General features: G+C 42.2%; 2 protein-coding genes across 2 annotated transcripts in view; both read left to right on the top strand.

Annotated features, from left to right (window-relative positions):
- LOC147022173 (uncharacterized) overlaps positions 1-12,161 on the top strand; it is a 52,414-nt gene extending 40,253 nt beyond the window's left edge. The window contains exons 10-12 of the mRNA XM_085892828.1: positions 3,424-3,504; positions 4,596-4,653; positions 10,637-12,161. Coding sequence (XP_085748954.1) covers positions 3,424-3,504; positions 4,596-4,651 — 137 coding nt within the window. The 3' untranslated portion in view covers positions 4,652-4,653; positions 10,637-12,161. The remainder of the gene's footprint in view (positions 1-3,423; positions 3,505-4,595; positions 4,654-10,636) is intronic.
- Positions 12,162-12,858: 697 nt separating this feature from the next.
- Positions 12,859-21,572, top strand: part of LOC147022172 (rhomboid-related protein 3-like) — a 66,703-nt gene continuing 57,989 nt past the window's right edge. The window contains exons 1-2 of the mRNA XM_085892827.1: positions 12,859-13,673; positions 20,937-21,068. Coding sequence (XP_085748953.1) covers positions 13,518-13,673; positions 20,937-21,068 — 288 coding nt within the window. The 5' untranslated portion in view covers positions 12,859-13,517. The remainder of the gene's footprint in view (positions 13,674-20,936; positions 21,069-21,572) is intronic.

The raw sequence follows: 21,572 nt of genomic DNA, 5'->3' as shown, positions 1-21,572 counted from the left end.
TGATAGCATACTTTAGCATTCTACTCACGTATACCAAACTTACTCATACCGTATTTGACGTGCCCCCAACGTTTTAGACACATTTTTCTTAGGTCGGCATACGCTGGCAAGATCGCCAAGGTGTGACTGCGATGTTGTCACTTCCATTTCTACGGCAGTTATGATTCGAATCGTTGTGCGTCAGCCTTTTAATAGGCTACGTCACGACATCGTCGGCGATGCGTGCAACGCGCTATGCCGAAGTTAGACTATCGTTGGGCATTGGTTGTGTAGGCCAACAACAGGTTCAGCATTCGTTGGTATAAGTTATCTATAACACAACGAAACGTTCTGTGTCCATTACTAATATGTTATGCATACGACCAACTCGTTATGAATACGTCCGAATCTTAAAAAAAAAACATCAAAAGTTCAACGTCAGCCAGCGTTTTACATACATTTTAATACGTTGCCATCGCTGGCTAAAACGTCAAGGTGTGACCGGGCCTTAACATTGAAATAAACATGAAAATACAGTGTAAATTAAACAAAAATACAGGACTTTCACCTTTTAAATGTATTTGAAAACAGCGCAGTGGGTAAGGGTAAACATATTATGTACTGTTTGTACTGTTCTCTGCCCATAAATCAAAAACACAAGACTTAGCTCAGAGATTATGATGACGCTGTTGGAGGGGGGTGGGGGGAGTAGAGGTTATAAAGATGTGGATATAGAACTTGCGATGGCTGTTGAATCATCGGGATCACGATGTAGTCACTGCTTGTGACATTGCTACAAAAGAGAAGGGTAAAACGATACTTAGCCACCTTTATCCAGAGCAGAATTTCCCTGCTTGGACAGGAATGTATGAGATGGTATCCACTTCCAAAATAATTCCAACTCTTTGGTGTTAAAAACCTGCTCTGACATAAATCCCTTCGTCTTGATTAGTTCCATGAGCCACGGTTGAACTGGAATCTTCAGTCTCGGGTGCTGCGTGAAAACGTTGGTAAATCCACAATGGGTTTTGCTGTACAATGGTCCACTCAAAGGCATTTGTTTCTGTTCAGTCCTCAATCCAAACATTAAGCACTTTTCCATCCTTTCAATAGGATGATCACGGGACTGGAATACGCCTTTTTCACTTTGTGGTGCGGGAACCCTTGAACGGATATTTGACTCGCGTTTACACAGAGTTGATTCATTGATCTAGTAATGGCGGCCCACTGATGCTGCATTTTCACTTCTTGCTGACTTATCTAATGATTGTGCGAAAAAAAAAAAATGACATGACCTTTCTCTGCCTTTAAACATGATTTATTTTTGTCATAGTTTTAAGTTTGGGCACCATTATTAATTGTTGTGTGTCCATATATATTGTCGATCTAGTATTACACGATCTCCATATGTCATATCCTGTTCGATGACTCATCATCACACCATTTGAAAGCCTTTATCCCTGAGCAGGGTCAACTTTTTGCGGGCTCCAATCATTGTACCCTTTCTTGTGGCAATGTTTTTACGGCCGGATGCCCTTCCTGACGCCAACCCTTTAGTCACCTTCGACTTTGCAGGGATAATTACTAGTATACTGGTGCTCATTTTGCCGACCTTCGGAAGGATGACAGGCTGAGTCAACCCCCCTGATGCTAACTCGGCGGCCAGCGGGGCTCGAACTCAGGACCCCAAGCCACCGCCTTAACCACTGAGCCACACCAGGCTCGTATATCCTGTTCGTTGACTATTCATTATTAAATTTAGCTTCAAGGAAACAAGGAAACGAAAATCCAACACAAGTGGAGGCCATTCAGCCCATCATGCCAGCACGAACACCGCACTAATCCATCCACACGAGATCCAAGGAAGAAAATGCAAAAAAATGTTTTTAACTAATGGAATTTTTATTATATATATATATATATATATATATATATATATATATATATATATATATATATATATATATTTGTTTTGTTTTTTCTTCTTCTTTTTTTGTATATTTATTAATTTATTTATTTATTCCCCTCCGGGGAGGGGGCATGGGCTTGGTTAAAAACGCACAACATCAACCACACAACCCCCCTTGGCAAGACCCCCACCAACAGCACTCCTTTCACAAGCACACAATCACCCATCAATGCTCAAATTACCTCAAAGTCTGATCAACATCCCCATACCCCTCTATCTCCATAACTTCCAGGTACCTATCTAATTCCAATTTAAACTTTTCTACTTTTTCTGCTGCCACTACCTTTCCACGGAGACCATTCCATGCATGAACTACTCTCTGAGTAAAAGTCCCCTGCCTTACTACCGTCTTAACTCTCACTCTCAAGCTCTGGCCCCTGGTCCTATCACTGTCTACTCTGTTGAATAATTCATCTGCACTTATTTTATCTTCATCTTTCATTATCTGAAACATCTCTATCATAACTCATCATAACCACCTCATCTCTATCATAACTCATCATAGTGTTTAAAGAAAGCCCTGTCTCCTTCAGCCGCTCCTCATAGCTGAGTCTAGTTCAGCCGGGAATCAATCTAGTAGCCCTGTGCTGAACCCTCTCTATGGCATATATGTCCTTCCTAAGTTGTGGTGACCAAAACTGCACACAATATTCTGGATGAGGGCCTCACTAAATTCCTGTACAATGTTAACACCACCTCTTTTGATTTACCGTGTAATTGATCCCTCTCCTTATACAGCCTAAAACCCTATTTGCTTTACTTATAGCTGCCTGGCACTGTGCTGCCTGCTTACCTCCCGTATCTATTACCACCCCCAGATCCTTCACCTGTGTGACACGCTCCAAAGTTACCCCTTACATCCTGTAATCTCTATTTTCATTGTTTTTTCCCATCCCCAACACCTTACACTTGCTCAGGTTAAATTCCATCTGCCAATCTTTTGCCCAATCTATACAACTATCAATACTTTCCTGAACCTTTAATTAGTTTGTATTTATTTAAATGGTTCCTCATCTGGTCCTTAATTAATATCTCCAACACCTTCCCCACAACTGAAGTCAAACTAACGGGTCTATAGTTTCCCAAGTCTTCTCAGGATCCTGTCTTAAATAAGAAAATTTCTTTCTTCGTTCCATATTCTGGTCTGATTACAATTAACGGTGTGCAAGAAACAAGAAAAGTGTCATGATGAGAGGTGAACGTACACGTGAACACAAATAATGACTTATCCTCGCTTAAAAACCATGATTGGCCGAAATTAAATACCGTGATCACGAAATGGAAACACAATCGGTTGGCCGCGATTGGAAGAAATCCATGAAATTGGAAGGTTTACTGTATATCGATATTTGTAATGTCATAATAATTGTTCTACTTGTTTGTAATATTGTAATCCTTGTGATGATATATTGATACTTGTAATTTCATAAGAAATGTTCTACTTGTTTGATGGAGGCTTGTGTTTTAACTTGCAGATGATCATCCAGCCAGCTTGCTCAAAGGACCAGTGGATGAACCCTTGTACGATGTGCCTCGGCAATACAATGACAAAGCAGGTAGAGTGGTGCGTTCGTGACTTTAAAGAGAGATACAGCTGCAGATTGTTCTTAATATACAGTGCTCTGTGCTGAATAAATAATGCCAAAGAATCTGCTGTAATAATAAATGACTGTCATTTTGAATTGCACTCTGCTTCCCCTTTGTGATTATAACAACTTCATCTTCTGCTTCTGCTTCTTCTTTGTGTGCAGCACATGGCTGTTGGTAGCAGGATTTGCTGAGGTAGCAGCTGTGACTTTGAGGCAGTGACCCCTATAGGTTAGAGCAGGAATTTGTAATTTTTTTTCATGGTGATGGCGATAGATCACCATTTCTTCACGAAGGACACCGTGGGATTTTAGACGTCCATCAATTACTACTGAAAGATGAGACGCCCAGTTTAACATCCATCAGGGAACACGCAATGATGAATCTCCCTGCTTGTGAAACACCAGGATGACAGTTTATCGCTGGGTTGGGATTCAAACCCAGGCGAGACAGCTTGGAGGTAACTGCATATACCTCTAGGCTATCTTGTCAGTCCTGATTATACCCGAATGATTGCAGGGAGCACATCAAATCTCTCTTCATCAGTTTCACATCCAAAATAATAATGTTGACAAGCCGGTAGGCGACATGGGTGGTCGCTAGGCTAAGGCAAATTTGAAATATGTAGATAAGAGAACACATCAGATGGCATTTTTGCCGTTCGTTGCTCCATATAGGAACATGACGGGCAACTGTCCATTACATACAAACAAACAGACAGACGGAAAACCTGAGACGAAGGTTAGTCTAGCGACCACCCAACAATGCAGCAGTTTCATACATTTGGAACGAAAGCTTGCTGATGGGTGTTGTCTGAGAATGAGCATGGGGATCATTTTTCATGTCTGTTGTTCCAGTGAACTTGCTCTTGAATATCACCTCGTGGCTGTAAATGGCAGCTTCAGATAAAGGATGTTATAAATGGCTATCGATGAATGATCTTTTGCCTGAAATTAGTTTTGATGTTATGGAAAGAATCTGCGTAATCTTATGTGAGGGTTGCCACAAAATTGGTTGCTTTGTAATAAAGATGATTGCTTTGTACGTGTGCATTGTACAGACAGCGGGCTTGGTTCCTCATCGAACACCAATGTGTGTCCAGAAAACACCAGTTAAAGGTATTCCTTGTTTTGTTTCCTCATTACTCTGTAATTTTGTGATTTAGGTTTTTAGCATACAGCTTATTTGAGAACTTATCCGGACAACGAGTAAGCTGAGTGTAGCATGATGCACCGCTTGATAGCTTGGATTCCTCTCGGTGGTTTGGTCCTGTATTTCACTCTCAGGCAAAACAAATCCAACTCGTTCTGCTGTTATATCATATTACCTACTAGTCTGACAGGATGCTGTGGATATTTTGTTCCATGACATTTTTGTTGTCTCGTCTGGGTTTAATTCGCAACTTGACGATAAACTGTCAGATTAGTGCTTTGCAGACGGGGGGGGGGGGGGCATTGCATCACAAAGTGTGCCATCCCACAGAGGGATGTTCAGCCAGGTGGTCTCGTCTACTAGCATTACGTAGTGGATGCAAAATATTTGACGGTGTAATTTGCAAAGAGTAGGTGAGTTATTGCTGGCAAGCTGAACAAATTAATAATTCCTGCCAAAACCACCTCGGGTCGAACGTCCAACCTGGCCAGAAAATTTGTGAAAGACCTGGGTGAAAAATTTTCACGACCAAACCCCATAAGAATGTGGGAATAATTGGGGCCGTTAAATAAGTATTTGTAGAAGATAACCGATATCCCATAAGGGGGTGCTGTATCTGTAGCATGTCGTTAATCAAAGGGATGTTTATTGCTTCTCCCATCGACAAGGTTTCCATTAAAGGCCCTGTCACACCTTGACGATTTAGCCAGCGTATGCCTGACGTATGCAAAATTTGGCTAAAACGCTGGCACACGTCGAATACGTTGTGGGTAAGTTTGTATACGGTAAGAGCACGCTGGCATACGTCGTAGTACGGTGGTTTTTTTTTTGGTAGTACGCTGGCATAAGTCGTACGCTGGCATACGTCGTAGTACGCCGAGGTGTTAGACAAATTTTCCATGCTTGACATTTTTTGACGTATGCCAGCGTATGACTCACACGTTCCGCATACGCTTGGCCATAAGTTGTAGGCACGTTACGCGATCGTTGACACACATCGACACACGTTACTTGTAAGTTACTCATAAGTCGAAACACGTCGAGGTAATGTTTAGCATACCCGAAACTTATTTCTAACCTATGAGTAACGTGTTGTAGGCACGTTATGTGATCGTTGACACACGTCGACACACGTTACTTGTACATTGCTCATAAGTCGAAACACATCGTGGTAATGTTTTGCGTACCCGAAACTTATTTCTAACCTATGAGTAACGTGTTGTAGGCACGTTACGCGATCGTTGACCAACGTCGACACACGTTACTTGTACGTTACTCATAAGTCGAAACACGTCAAGGCAATGGTTAGCGTCAGTGTTCCAGACTCCCTGTTTTTTTTGTTGTTTTTTTTTTCTTCTTCAGTATGACGGTGATGTTGACACTTCGATTTCTAGTGCGGTTATAATATAATATAATTAATAGGCTGCCGCTCAACGACTTAAATCATAACCGCACTAGAAATCGAAGTGTCAACATCACCGTCATACTGAAGAAAAAAAACCAGGGAGTCTGGAACACTGACACTAACCTCGACGTGTTTCGACTTATGAGTAACGTACAAGTAACGTGTGTCGACGTGTGTCAACGATCGCGTAACGTGCCTACAACTTATGCCAGCGTATGCAGAATGTGTGAGGCATACATCGAGAAATTTTCAACATGCTGAAAATTTATTGACGTACTCGGCGTATGCCAGCGTACTACGACGTATGCCAGTGTATTACGACTTATGCCAGCGTACTACGACGTATGCCAGTGTATTACGACTTATGCCAGCGTACTACGACGTATGCCAGCGTATTACGACTTATGCCAGCGTACTACGACGTATGCCAGCGTATTACGACGTATGCCAGCGTACTACGACGTATGCCAGCGTATTACGACTTGTGCCAGCGTATTACGACGTATGTCAGCATACTACGACATATGCCAGTGTGCTATTAACGTATACAAAACTTACCCATGACGTATTCGACGTGTGCCAGCTTGGTTAGGCAATTTTTTCATACATCGGCATACGCTGGCTAAAACATCAAGGTGTGACAGCGGCTTCACACTTCGATGTCTAGTGCGGTTATGATTTGAATCGTCGAGCAGCAGCCTATTAATAGCCTACGCCACGTGATCGTCGGCGATACGCTGCCGCGCTATGCATAAGTTAGACTATCGTTCATAGGTTGTGAACGCCGATAATTTGCTCAGCATTCGTTGGAAGAAGTTATCAACATGTGATTAAAACGTTCTGTGTATGTTACTAATACGTTATGCATACGTCCAACATGTTATTATATGCCCAAAACTTTAAAAAACATCAATAGTTCAGCGTACGCCAGCGTTTTACATACATTTTGATACCTTGACATACACTGGCTAAAACGTCAAGGTGTGACAGGGCCTTAAGAGCCAGTTCCATGGACAGATGTTGACCCTGCCAATAGATTACGTAAAAAGAGATTGATGATGGAGAAAAATAGATAAAAGTAGAATGGTACTTGGAAGAGCGCATACCTCCGCCAGGCTGAACAGTTTATGTTTTGGATCACACTGATAGGCCGGATCTGCATCTGGACCTTAACCCTTTGAACATTGAGCTCTTTGGACTTTCAGCTCTCCCACCCTGGGCTCCCTGGAGAAAAATTGGGCCACTTGGGTATATGTAGGTTTGAATAGCGGCCGGTAAAACGGCCGCTCGGGTATATGGAGGCTTGAATAGCGGCCGGTAAAACGGCCGCTCGGGTATATGGAGGCTTGAATAGCGGCCGGTAAAACGGCCGCTCGGGTATATGGAGGCTTGAATAGCGGCCGGTAAAACGGCCGCTCGGGTATATGGAGGCTTGAATAGCGGCCGGTAAAACGGCTACCGGGTATATGGAGGCTTGACTGGCAGCCGGTAAAATGGCCGCTTGGGTTCAAAGGGTTAACCAAAATCGAATCGGCTTGTTCTTGTCACCTCCCCAACTCATCCATCAAGTTTTGTTCGAAACTGTCCCTAAATGTTTGGCATCTGCCATATATCGTTTTTGCCACCCCCATCAATCAAAGGTGAAGAATCACTTTATAATTTCTTGTATCTGGCTGGATCCAGATCCGGTTCTTCACCAAAATTCAACCATTTAATCCTTGTCACACACCCAACCTGTCCACCAAGTGTCGGCCAAATCCATCCATAACTTTTTGAGATATGCTACTCACAGACAGACAGACAAACAGACAGACAAACATGGTTGAAAACATAACCTCTGTCCACTTTCGGTGACTAAGGTAATAATTGAGATCTGGTTACAACACAGGCTTAACAGACCAAGTATCTATATCCCGTGTGCAGGATTCTTGTGTGTGTGTGTGTGTGTGTGTGTGTGTGTGTGTGTGTGTGTGTGTGTGTGTGTGTGTGTGTGTGTGTGTGTGTGTGTGTGTGTGTGTGTGTGTGTGTGTGTGTGTGTGTGTGTGTGAGATTCATTTGTGAGAGTTATGAACTATCTGAATGAGGAAGAGTCAGAGACATGCAACAAGCATGTATGCTTACCACATGATAACATGCCAGACAGACAGCCAAGTTTAACTGTGAAGTATGAATAATTAGAAGTCAAAGGTCATGTATCAACAACAATGGATTCAGTTAATGCAATGAGCAGGAAACAAGTCCCATGGTGTTTATTTCCATATTTGAAAAGCACAAGAGTATGGAGCTGAACTAAATGCAAGGACGTGAGTTTTATATCAGCCAGCAGAATCATGAAGATGTGAGAAAATCTGAGCAGTATCGAGGTTCCTTCGTCAGGAAACTCGTGAACACTCGGTATAATTAATAAACAACATCCCTTTACTCTCTAAGTTTTGCTTGTACTTCAGGTTCATCATCTTCTTCTTTAACAGACCCAATGATTACCGGCTTCTTGTGTGGTTGACTGGGGGGAACGGTTTTGTTGTGAGATTTTCTGGAACTGGCTGGCCAGTCCTGACGTCCGACTGGCAGGTATTTGTAATTGGCTCAGGGTGCCAGTGATGACTCGTGTACTCTTCACACAAAAAAGCATCAAAGGGTCTTTAACCCCAAGCAACAACCCAAGTGTAGGCAGATCGGTCCACTGGCTTAACATCCTTCCAATGGACAGCGTACAGATTGATGCATCGCCCTGCATCCAAAACACCAGCTTGACAGTTTTTAGCTGGGTCTGGATTCAAACCCAGGCTTAAACATCTGAAAGGTATGCGTACATACCTCAAAGATATCCTACTACTCCTTTTGTAGTTAGGACTTGTTTCCTGCAAATGACGAATTTTATGCAGTTTTGGTAACAGCCAAACTTGTATATAAACTAGAACGAGCAATCATAGATTGCTTACCCTCGTCCATACTTGTTTTGTGTGGTTTCATAATACTTATTTTATACAAGTACTCACATTCTAATTGTACATACTTTATAGATGCACTCAGCTGAAAAAAGATGATGTACGACAAGCTACCACTTGGTGGCGAGTGTGGCCTATGTTAGCACATTATATGCAGACAGAGAGACAGACAAACAAACGGACCCAAATGCAATACCATCTTCTTTGGCGAGACCCCAGGAAGGATGGGAGCAATTAAAAAAAAAAAATAGGACCGCGTGTCCTGAAGCTCACATGAATCAGAAGCAACAGTCACTTAAACCTCACGCAGACCCCCTAAGTCCCTGATTTGTATTTTTTTTAAAGTTTTTTATTACTTTTTAATGCCGTGAACAATGGTTAATCACGAGTGATGAAGGTTGTGGTCAAGTTTCATCGAAATTGTGTGTGTCATTTTGGAGAAGAGAGCAAACACCTATTTTGGGGGGTCAACCCCCCCCTACCCCCCATAGACCCCTTTCATGAGTACATATTTTGATGTGGTCATTACACCTTTGTTCGGCATCAGATATGAAGTTTGTGGCTAAGCTTCATCAAAATCTTGTGTTTGGTTCAAGCGATAATAACTGAAGCATTGACTCACTCACTCACTCACCGATGGAAACTGCCTGACCGCATAAGCTTACCTGACTAAAGTCCAAGTGAGCTAAAAATTGGATACAAAGAACATGCCTGCAGTGATCAAAGGGAGACGGCTGAAGCAGAACTAATATTGAATGAAGCCTTTCATCAAAACCTTAGCAGTTGGCCTGTTTAGTGTTCCCATCTGAACCATGTGGAAACTGGAAACTGAAGCTGGAAATTCAGGTTTACATCCCATACATACCACACATATGGTATTTGTCCGTGTCTTACTAATATCATTGCATCAAACGTAAAACAACACTGATGTTTACTTGAATGTTTGGCTGACATGTGATTTGTGTACAAACTCCCCCACAAGCCTGAAATTAATGTAAAAACAAAGGGTTTTTTAATTATTTTTGTTGTTGGACCCTAACAAATGTTTCAACAAGTGGATATGCCTATCAAGGCTAGTATAGGATTTGATAGAACAAAGAGCCATAGACGAACAAGCTTGTGTAAAATGAGACAACAACGATGACAACAATAATCATGTGATTGTTGGAGCGCTCTATGTGCTGCCCACCAGATTGCTGTGATGTCATGGATGTCATCCTGCATGATGAGCGCTTTGAGAAAACGTCCACTTTTAATTGAACCCAACGGAATAAATAAATGAAGGAATTGCAAGTAAATTTGGATGCTGTAAGACATTATTCATGATGTCTACGAAGTTTGGTGATGATAAGTGAGGTGGTGAGGTAAGAGATTGAGAAACAAAGGGACACACCGTCCTTTTTATTTGTGTAGATAATCATAAGAAAATGGAGATTAATTTGTGCAAACGATTCAAGTTACGAGGAAATGAAGACCCCCACCCCCCCCCTTTGTTTGCTTTTATACTGTACAGTCATAAGTTACAGGGTGTTGACTTTACATAGTGAAAAAATAAATATTTATGCACCTGTGTGGCTAAACTTTGTGTATCTGCAGGATGAGATCTTGGATGTGCCTTTTGGGAACCGATTGGTGTTCCTGTTGCCTGTCGTGGGGCCATGACGGCGCTTTGACACCGTGAATTTGGAGTTGTGGAGGACATGATGAATCGTTTAATTGAACTTCAGTTTCGATACAGCAGAACAATTGGCTCAAATCGCAAAGCTAATTGCAGCCAGAATGTCACTCCGAGTGATAATCCAAGGTTTTCTAGCTTGTTGCTTGTGCAACATCGTGTGAAAGGGTCTCGCCTTCTGTGATTTGTCTTGATTGCCAAATATACCTGCAGTGGTGTGAACTGAACCATAAAGTGGACCAATGGAAAACGTTGAGAGCATTTGATGTATTTCTGCTTCGTACCACAAGGTCGCAGCATACTTCACTGTGATATGCAAAAATATATTCTGTAAATGGAAAATTTAGACCTACCACCTTCCATCCCATATTACTACCTCAAAGACATACCCTGAATCCCTAAAACATACAACTGGTTAAATAAACGCGTTGTGATTATAAAGCTCAGCTCGGTAACTAAAGTTTGGCGAGCATTCATTTAATTTACTACATTGTCGCCAAATCATGATCAAAGATCTCAGACTTTATATCTATGGAGTGTTTCAAACCTCCCTCCTCTGTATTTTTTACAGAACTGTATACAGTTAGGAACATCCTTTGGTTTTATTGTTCATGTTGGTTGTTTTACGATTTGTTGGTGCTACGCTGTTAATAGTTTTGAGGGTGATGTCTCTGTCAACTTTTCAACATTTTTCAAATTTGAGTATTTTTTTTTCTCCCTCTCCTCTCCTCTCCTCTCCTCTCTCTCTCTCTCCTCTCCTCTCTCTCTCCCCTTTCCAATGGGGTTTATCATTGCTTATGGATATCTGTACAAATTTAACATGATGGAATGAATACTAGTCTTCAAAGAAGGCTAGCGTGTCAGTCTGCATTTGCCGGCAGTTAGACAAAGTGCAGGCTTGATGGGCCAAGTGACCGCCTCCTGCGTCAGTTCCTTGTGCAATGAATTTTATCAACCAAAAGCGGTTTAGAGTATTCTTTCCGTCATGGGAAGTGGGTCGTAGCTGAAGTTTCGAGCATTAGACCTTCAAGTTATTTTGCTTTGAAGAAGGGCGAATGCTAAAAATGTCCTGTTCAATGGTGATAAACATCCTCTTATCGGCATCGAGTTCATAAAATCTATTGTGTAAATATAATAGTGATGCTTTCACACGTACGTCCACCACAAACACACAAGTATGTTTGATTAAATATAATATTTTCTCTCTGATGCTTTAGGTATGGCACTTAACTGTGGGGGTCACGTGGTCCTGTAAACCTTCTGGGTGAGTCCAGCATGCGACTGTTAAATCTTAGTGGAATGTACAATTTATTAGAATCCTGTTATTTGTGTTTTTATTTTATTTTTTAGTGCAAGTGATTCTGAAAACCTAGAACGGTTGAAATTGTTTTGTATCAACATTGTGAATGGCTTTTACTTTGAATAAAAGTCAAATCAGGAGCTGTGTTGCCTTCAATTGTGCTTTGGAACCACTGAACCTGAACACATCATCGGCGGCACCTCCAAAAAAATAAAAGCATAGAAGTCCCAATCATAACTGGAAAACGCATTTGAGCACCATTAGGGTTACGTGTTTTACAGCCGTTCTTTCATCTATGACCATGTCCAGAAGAAAGGAATACCTTGGCGGTTCCACTGATTTATTGTTGAATGTGTCTAATAGAAAAGGTTTCACAGGAAGGATGGGGTGGGGGGGGGAGGAAATCTACCCTTTGGTGCTTTACATCATTTGTCATTGTTGCTGGTTTCCCATCAGCAAATGCGAGGCATTGTATTTATCAACCGAACCAGATATGATGGTGCATGATTTGAAGTGAAACCTTTGGATTTATAACAGGCAGAGTTAAAAGCTTTTTCCAAGTGTTATGAAATTTCCAAATAGATTTCCCCTTCTAATACCGCCAAAATTGGATGCGATTGGGGTGAAATGCTACACTTCTGGACCCCAGGGTCTGGATTTGGGGTCTTTATCTCGATCCACCAATGCCCTTAAGTGCAGTGGAAACAGACATCAGGTCCATCGATCTTTTGTGGAACGGTGTCGACATTGCTTGTGGAGCATGAGATAGGGGTTTAAAAGAGGCCGTGAGCATTTGACGAATGTTTTCATCAATGAAGACGTCATCTCAAACACGACACGCATAACCTCATTGGAATATTATGGTGAAAACCCTCGATTGTACGATGTTTGTATGAGTAGCAGAGGGACACGAGGCCTATTCGATTACTGAAACATTTGGACTACTTCAGTGCAATTGTAGGATAGGTAAAGGCTAGGGACACACTGTTTGGGAAAACGAGTTTAAAAGCCGTGAAATGGACACACAATGAGCACATTGTCCAAGCTTCAACCCCGAGCCATTGTGCCTCACTCATACCCCCACCCTCAACCACCACTTTCCTTCCTATGGCATTCCCCATAGCCCAAATGCAGCAATGAAGGCTTGCCCTGCTCCCACCCTACCCTGAAACCTCTTCAGCAGACACAAAGGGATTTGGTTGGGTTCTTGGAGGGATGTTTCATAATGGGATTGTGAAGGAGAGAGAGGAGTTTCCTATTGCTACCATTCAGATTCAAAGCAAGCAGCAGATGTACTCTTTGGGAGGAGGGGAGGGGTGGATGTATAGCATTGATTGACCAAAGCCCAATCACGAGACATTGGAGACGTCATATATCGATCTCTCTCTCTCTTTCTCTCTGGGGTAGTCTCTGTTCTCTCCGAAGGCCAAACTTTGGTGCTGAAGCAGCTCGCAAACAGTCTCTAACCCCTCATCGAGTACATCACGAAATCCAAGCACCACATGAAATCGGCATTGGTTCCTCTGAGCTTTATCATTTCTGTGGTGGTTCTGTTTCAGCACATCAGTATGTCTCATCCAGCATTTGTGAGTATGGAGACATCGCTATTGAACTCTGCTACGACCTTGTCCCCTGCACCGTTGAAAAGTGACTTGGAGGTGAGTGGGAGCTCCATGATTACAAATGTAAAGGTTACTCTGTTATACCTGCCTATGTGTATTGCGTAAAAGTTGTTTAATTGCCCAAAAACCAAGGAGGAAATGGGAAAATGTATTTTTTTTTTTCAATGAACTGCACTTTCCTTTAAATGTTTTTGGTGTAATTGGTCTATAGCATGTCCTCTCTGATCTCTAAAATGTTTTAATTGCTGAAACTCTTTCTGTGGAATATTTATTTTCAATTTGTATATAATTGATCATTTCCACTGCATGGGGTTGACAAGTTTCAGGGACATCCTCTAGTCCATAGAGTTTTTGAAAAAACAAAAGGAATATTTTAGAAGATTGAGGCTCATGGAATAGCAAGGTGACAGAGGGGTAAAAAGGCAATATCATGACAGTAGGATAGTGGGGCCCACTTGGATACAACAAGGAAGACAATGAAATGACGGGAAAAGAGAGACAGAAATCCTACAACCTGCAAGTAAGAAGGTTGGCCTTTGTCGAATTGATAGGGGTAGAAAAGATTATATTGGTGGAGATGGAGGATGACTAATTATGGTGCACAACCTGCTTGAACCCTGGAGGGCAGTGTGCGATTGAATTGCCTCCGGAAGGCAGTTTCAAAAAGTGGAGGTGGAAGGAAAGCCTGGATTGTGGAAGCTTAACTAAGTGGGGGTTAGTGGGGCAAAAAAAATCTTATCAACTCTGTAGTTTCTAGGGAGGGTCAGAGGGCTGAGAAAGCAATGGGAGTTGGACATGAGGAGAGGTGGTTAAAAACAGAGGCCACTGACATGTGAGAGGAACAAGCCCTGTGCTTCAGCCTCATCACAAAAGATTCCAATAATATTGAGAGCTTTCGGTTCCACAGGATCCAGAAGAGATTAATGTGATGCTGGGGCACCAGTTCATAGAAGAGAGGAGGACTCCATTGCACTATGAAGAGTCCTGATGGCAACTGTTGCCAGGGCTTTGAAATGCTGAGAAGCCATCCTTTCCATTGTTTCAAGTGATGTCATTCTTTCTCGATGAAGATCGGCCAGGAAATAAAATTAACCACCTTTTCTCCTTCGGAACCCAGGCCGAAGAGTGGACAAATCACCCAGATAGAAAAACGATGATTGTTGGGTAAAAAGCTGTAAAACTGCATTTCACAGTAAAACAGTCACATGACTATTGGAATGGTGTAGCAGGTGGCACAGGAGGCATGACAGTTAACTCCCTCCTAGATTGCTAGTGAATAAAATGATCACTATGAGTGATCGATGCCAATATATGTAGTGAATGAAGGTACTGCACTGCCCAAGTTGTAAAACAGACATTATCCATAATATGTCTTCCTTCATCTTGCAACAAAAACTTGCACAAATGTGGTAGCCCAGTATACCTGGCATCCATATCTGCTGTTTCTCACTTCAGGTAGTTTGTTTGAAGATTATGGAGGAGCTGTGGTTGGTGGAGTGGCGAATGCTGAAGGATTTTTTTTTTATCCGTATACAATGTCGAGGCTCGTATAAGAGCGAACACACAGAACACATAACAAAGGGAGCAGAAGACGAGGGGTGGGAGAGGGAAGCACAAAATAGTCGGGAACAGAGACATTAGGAGATCTGTGGAAGGGAGAGGGATGGGGTCTGGTACACATACCCTGGACACAAGATGGACACTCCAGGGACTTTCAGAAAGGAAAGCAGGGAATTTGAAGGAAGTGGGTTTGGGGTGGATTAACTGGGGTAGAAAAGATCGTGGTTTTGGATGGTGTTGAACAGCTGTTTTGAAGACCTGGAAAGAAGAATAGGATTGAACAGAGTGAGGGACTTTCTTCCAAAGATGGGGAAAAAGAGGAATGAAAGAGTGAAGGTGAGCAGTGATTCTTGATTTTGGTAATTTTACCAGAAGGGGGTTGCTGGCAGACCTTGAGTACCCTGCAGAAATATGGGTGGGACAGATAATAGACAGATCAGGGGGCACAAGGCTGGAGAGGAGACGGTAGAAGACAAAGACTCGGCTTCATCATGGGAAATACCAATGATCCTAAAATGCCTTGGTTTCCACAGCGTGAAGCTGAGAAAGGTGAGAGGTGGGAGCACCAGCCCAGAGGGGAGGGCAGTACTCTACCAGGCTGTGGATGAAAGCTTTGTGTGGGGTCAGGAGCTCAGGTGTACCAACAAAGGACTTTGCATGACGGAGAATGCCCAGTCGACGATTGGCTTTGGAAGCCAGCTTGGGAATGTGGCTTCCCCAGGAAAGATCATGGCAGATAGTGACATGCAGAAGCTTGAATGAAAGGACTTCTTCAAGAGAATTGTTGAGAAAGTGAGTGGGGGCGGGTGGGGTTCCAGATGGTCCTTTCGGAGAGACATAGTGAGAGTGTGATTTGTCAGGATTGAAAGACATGCTCCAAGTGTTGGACCAGCTTGCGATTTTATCCAGATCTGCAGAGAGTGAAGAGGCTGCTGCTTGCTGATCTGAGAGATGACAGGTGGTACGGCAGAGGGTGGAGTCATCAGCAAGGAGATAAAGATGATTTTTCCAGAGTCAGAGAGATAATTCATGAAAAACAGAAAAAGCACAGGGCCCAGAACACTGCCTTGAGGAACTCCAGCCTGGACAGGAAGAGGAGATGAAAGAACTCCATTAAGGGCCACATATTGGCTCTGACAGGAGAGGAAGTCTGCGAGCAAGAGTGGAGTTTGCCTTGAATACCATGGGAAGAGTGTTTGGTGATCAGGGCAAGGTGCCAGGCCATATTGAAAGCACTGAAATGTCTGTAAATGGCTCTGATTTCATGTCTGGCATTGAGGAACTCCATCCATTGTTAGGAAAGCAGGAGCATCAAATCCAGGGTAGAGTGACCTGGTCTGAATCCAAGTTGATGATCAGAAATCAAGCCTTTGGAGGAGAGCAAGGATTTAATGTCGGAAGCGATGATGGATTCCATAACCTTTCTGATGATTGGGAGAAGGCTGATTGGTCTCTTGTTGTAGTGTTCTGTTTTTGCACCTTTTTATGCAGAGCGGTAATCTTTGCTGATTTCTGAGTCAACGGCAGATGACCTTAAGCAAATGAGAGGGTGAATATAACAGAGAGGACGAGTCTCCAGTCACCTGGCATCTTCTTTGGGACCATATACAAAGGGGAAGTTTACCAGCTGCTGCTGGATGAGTGAACTATTCAAAGTGAAAGCACCGTTCAAACTCCACTTTTTCAGTGCTGAGGCAAACAGGATCAACATGATGAGGATGAGCAACCACTGGAGGTCCATGGGTGTCAGTCAATATGATGAGTAATTGAGTGATTACTGCAGTCTCAGTGTAAATAGGATGTGTAATTTTTTTTTCTTGAATGAGGGCGTCAAAACGGGTAGTACATCCTGGCTTAACGAACATCAGGCTGATGGAGAGAGTATGGGAGGTGATCCCTTTGACTACCAGGCTAGTGGTGGAGTCATTCAGCTTATGGTATTCAACGTAAACTTGCAAACAAAACTACCTTTGTAAATCTACCCCGATGATGGGTGTGGGTAACTCCACGACAATGAAAGGCAGAAAACTAATCTTAGTCCAAGGTTGAGAGTGAGTACTTCTCACCACATGTGATGGGAGAATTGTTAACAGCTTGCAGGTTGACTGAGGCAGGTGAAGACTTGCAGTTATCTTCTGGAGGTAGAATACTTACCTCACCACCAATGTCAAGTACCAGAAAGCATGTGCGGTGTTCTTATCCCTGATCTAAAATGGTGACTAGTTGTGTCTAAACCAGGCTGATTCCTCACCACTTACCTCAAGTTTATCAAGTAAAAAATCCTGTTATTTTGTACTTGATAAACACCTGCATATCCAGCATTCTTTGCTCTCTGCTCAACCACCATGGTCTTTTTTTTTGCCTCTGGCTTTACAGCTCATTGGAATAAACTTACCCTCTCTCTGTACCATATCCATTTGCTCCTTGAAAGTTTCCTATTTTTCTGATTCTGACTGGCCTCTTGTTAGCTTTTCACAATTTACAGCACACAGCTCTCTTCTCACACCCTGAAAGTTTGGTTTCCTGAAATCCAATAGCCTGACTCTACTATCCCAAACACGACCTCTTAACAGAATCCTTGCACACATGATGTTATGGTCACTCGATCTCTCAATGCTCCCCTACTTCCACCACCTCCACCACATTGGAATCGTTACTTAAAAGGAGGTCTAACGGTGACCCCCCACCCCCTTCCTCGTGGGCTTATCTATAAACTAGGTTAAAAAGCAATCCTGGATTAGATTAAGGAAATCCTGATCTGCTCAGCCCTTTCCTTGTTTCTGGACACAATTTATCCCTGCCAAGTTAAAATCCCCCATAATAATCAATACTCTTCCCATATCACATGCATTTCTGGATTCTTCATCTTCCCTTCTTTCCTCCTCTTACCTCACATCAGGAGCCCTATAAAGCATCATACAATTATCTTACTGTTCTTACAATCCCCAATCTTAATCCACACATGATCCTCCACATTAATTACATCCTTTCTCCCAAAAGAATACTGCCTTTTACCCTAATTGTGACAGCCTGTTCAATCTCCAATAATTTTTTTTTCTTTCCACTCACACCTATACATCTGTAGTTGCCTCTAGTCCTGTTGTGTCCTCCAATTCCTCTCTTAATTAAACTAAGTCCCACTTACTGCAACGAAATTACATTCCTTTGTGACTACTTTGGATTCAAGGTCTTCCATCTGGTTTAAATTTATATATATATATATATATATATATATATATATATATATATATATATATATATATATATATATATATATTTGATCGAGCTCGTGGAAGAGCCAAAGCAGAATCGAAAGGGAGGAATAACACAACAGCAGAGTAGAATGATAGTGAGATCAAGGGGGTGGGGTGAGAGAGACATGGGAGTAAACCAGCTGCACACATGTTGAAACACAGCAAGAAAAGAAAGGGAAAGCAGGTAAGAAACAAAAGGAACAAAGCAACTGTCAACTTACAAATGAAAAGAGATGAGGGAGAGAAGGAAAGTCACAGCAATCTGGAAAATGGGACTGCTTGGTAATGGGGTCCGTTGGGATAGAAGAGATCTTGAGTATAGATGGGGGATGACCTGAGGTTGTGGTAAACAGGTTCGGAAGTTCAGCCTTGAGGTTGGCCAGATGTTGTTTTTTGGATTTCCTGAGAGTGGACACACTTTTTCCAGGCTTTGTGGAATGATCTGAGATTGCCTTTAGTCATATTTGCCTTATTTATTTGCCTTCTTTAAACTCCTTTTTGCTGCCAGTCCTAAAGAATGATATCAGCAATTGCAGTTCCTTCCTTTATTAGCTTCACCATCCTTCTCCAGCCTAAAAATCCCTCAATTCCTCCTTAATTTCCACATCAAAGCTTTTTTTTTTTACCCCTTTCTGTTTAGCCAAAGGTCATCATTCTGGAAAACTCCCTTTGCCCCTGAAATGATTCCCACCACTTTCTAAAAATATAACCTTCCTACCGACAACATTCTTTAAACCATTGGTTGACATCAATCGCTTCACTCATAAATGATATTCCCTTTCCCAAACTCGGGAGAATACCAGAAAATATAACCTCACAGCCCTTTGCCTTTTGTTGACAACCCAATATCCTATACTACGTTTCAAATTTTCTGAGTGAACTTTCCATACATCACTTGCTCCTATGTGTACCACAACCAACGTCTTCCTTTCATGACCTGATAATATCACTTAACCTTCCTTCAATACCCCTTACTACAGCTCCTTCAAGGCAATACACACTCTGTCTATGATCCTTCCTGCAGAATGAAGAATCTACCTATTTAATAGTTTCATCGCAAACAAAATCTGTCTCCCTGACCTCATTCCTACCTATCTCACTCACTTCACCCTCACTCCTGCCTGCACTTGCTCCACAATCCCAACCTGCACCCACACCACTGTCTGCATTTGCAAGACCTTCACCATTGCCTCCACTCACTACACTCACACCACTTCCTCCATGCGCTGCACTCTCACCTCGTGACTTGTGACTTCACTTTTAGGGTGCTTTGAGATTTTCTAATGACTTGAAAAAGAAGACTGTTACGACTCTGGAAAATCCATCCGGTCAGCCCAGTCAGCTGAGTATGATGATCATCATCATCATGTACCATGCTCTACATGTCGGTTCTGCCAAAGCAGTTTCTTGGCTGGGGTTACATTCCTGGATGGGTCATCACTGCAATGCAGATTAGTACAGTATGATGGAAAACCATAAATATATAGACAGTACTTCTAAAATGTTGACATAAATGTAGATGTTCACCTGCAATAAGTGGTTTTCAAGGCATAATACAGGCATTTATTCAGACAGTTGGGAGAAAAAAAAAGGAACATTCTTACAGACCACAAAGTCAGTGACTTCGAGCAGGTACAAAACATGGTTTATCAAGGTGAGAAGGAAGGTAACTTTATAACACTGAGAAAATGGACAATCAAGGTTCCTTTTTTAACACGATGCTATATTTGTCTGAAGCACTTCTTGCAGTTGTATGGGTTTCTCTTGTTATGAGAAGCATTGTTACTTTGATCACCAATTGTTGATAGACTATTGGGGGACCATGAAATCTCTGCCTTTGCATAAACCAGTCAATGTTGTTTAATGTTTGGTCTCATGGAATGAAAAGGAGTCTACGAATGTGCTATAATGTGGTTTGGAAGTGCGTGTGAACCTTGCTGTAAGGTTAAACTGTAGAGGGTTTGGTCTCCCTACACCTTGTGGGCTTTCAATACTATTGGTCAATTTTATAACGAGCAGGCCAGTGTGTGCCATCGTCTCTCCAAATTCAAGATTGCCTTTTAGGGTGAACAACTGTTGTCCTGAAAGGGTGTTTCCATTTGCAATTCCTCATGTGACAAGGTCCATACAACACAGTTTTAATGCCTTAAGAAAAGATTTCATCGATTGAGAACGATTTTTTTTGAAGTTTGCATATTTGCATATTTCGATGTTGCATATTTCGATTTGCATATTTGCATTTGCATATTTCGATGCAAATGATGTAGCCAAACTACATCATTTGCATCGAAATATAGATATCGAGACAGGTTTTCTTTTGTAGTACTGTACTGTTCAACAGTCTGCACAGTGAATGCAATTGCCTGAATCAATGAGCAGGTGGTGTGATTTGTCACAGGGGTTTGGGAGCTTGGTTCGTTCCCAATCCGACAGACAGAGTTTCTACACGCATTTCTAAATATTCGCCCATCTTTTCACCCGGCAGGATATTATCTCGATTGCACGTGGAGGACAAGGAGGAATGCAGGATGATGTCCTGGGTCTTGTTCATTCACAAGCACCAGCACGGCAGCCTTCCATCTGCAGCGATCCAAGCTATAGTGAACTAATCGATCTGGTTTGTGATGTTGTGCATTGGTTGGTTTCCTCTAGCATTGCTATGTTGTAAGTTTTGGTTTGCTTCGCAGTCAAATATTCCATGTAATAATGACCAGCAAGGATGATAGGATTGTTCAAGATACTGTCGTTTTGAGTCCTCAGTCTTGTCTTTTTATTTTTTTAACCTCTGCCACCGGAGGTTGATGGAGGTAATGTTTTCACACCTGTCTGTCCGTTTGTGACTTGCAAAATCGAAGATTTTTTAAAGTATATTGGTCAGTCGATTTTGTTATTCTGTCTGTCTGTCTGTCTGTCTGTTTGTCACCTACAGGTCACAATTTTAAACCACTCTTCACAAAATGTCATCATATGGTGGAGTTTGTCATAAGGAAGACCCCTATTGTTTTTGAGTTCAAAAGGTCAACATCGGCCAAAGGTCAACATCGGCCAAAGGTCAACAAATCTATCAAATTTCTAAAATCCTCAATTTTCGTCCGATTGACTAGAAAGTTGAACAGGATTT

The sequence above is a fragment of the Eptatretus burgeri genome, chromosome 8 (genome assembly GCF_056783735.1).
Source record: "Eptatretus burgeri isolate ZD-2024b chromosome 8, Ebu_testis_v1, whole genome shotgun sequence".
NCBI classification, from domain to species: domain Eukaryota; kingdom Metazoa; phylum Chordata; class Myxini; order Myxiniformes; family Myxinidae; genus Eptatretus; species Eptatretus burgeri.
The sequence above is the reverse complement of the archived record's forward strand: the minus strand, read 5'-3'. Positions and strand labels throughout refer to the sequence as shown.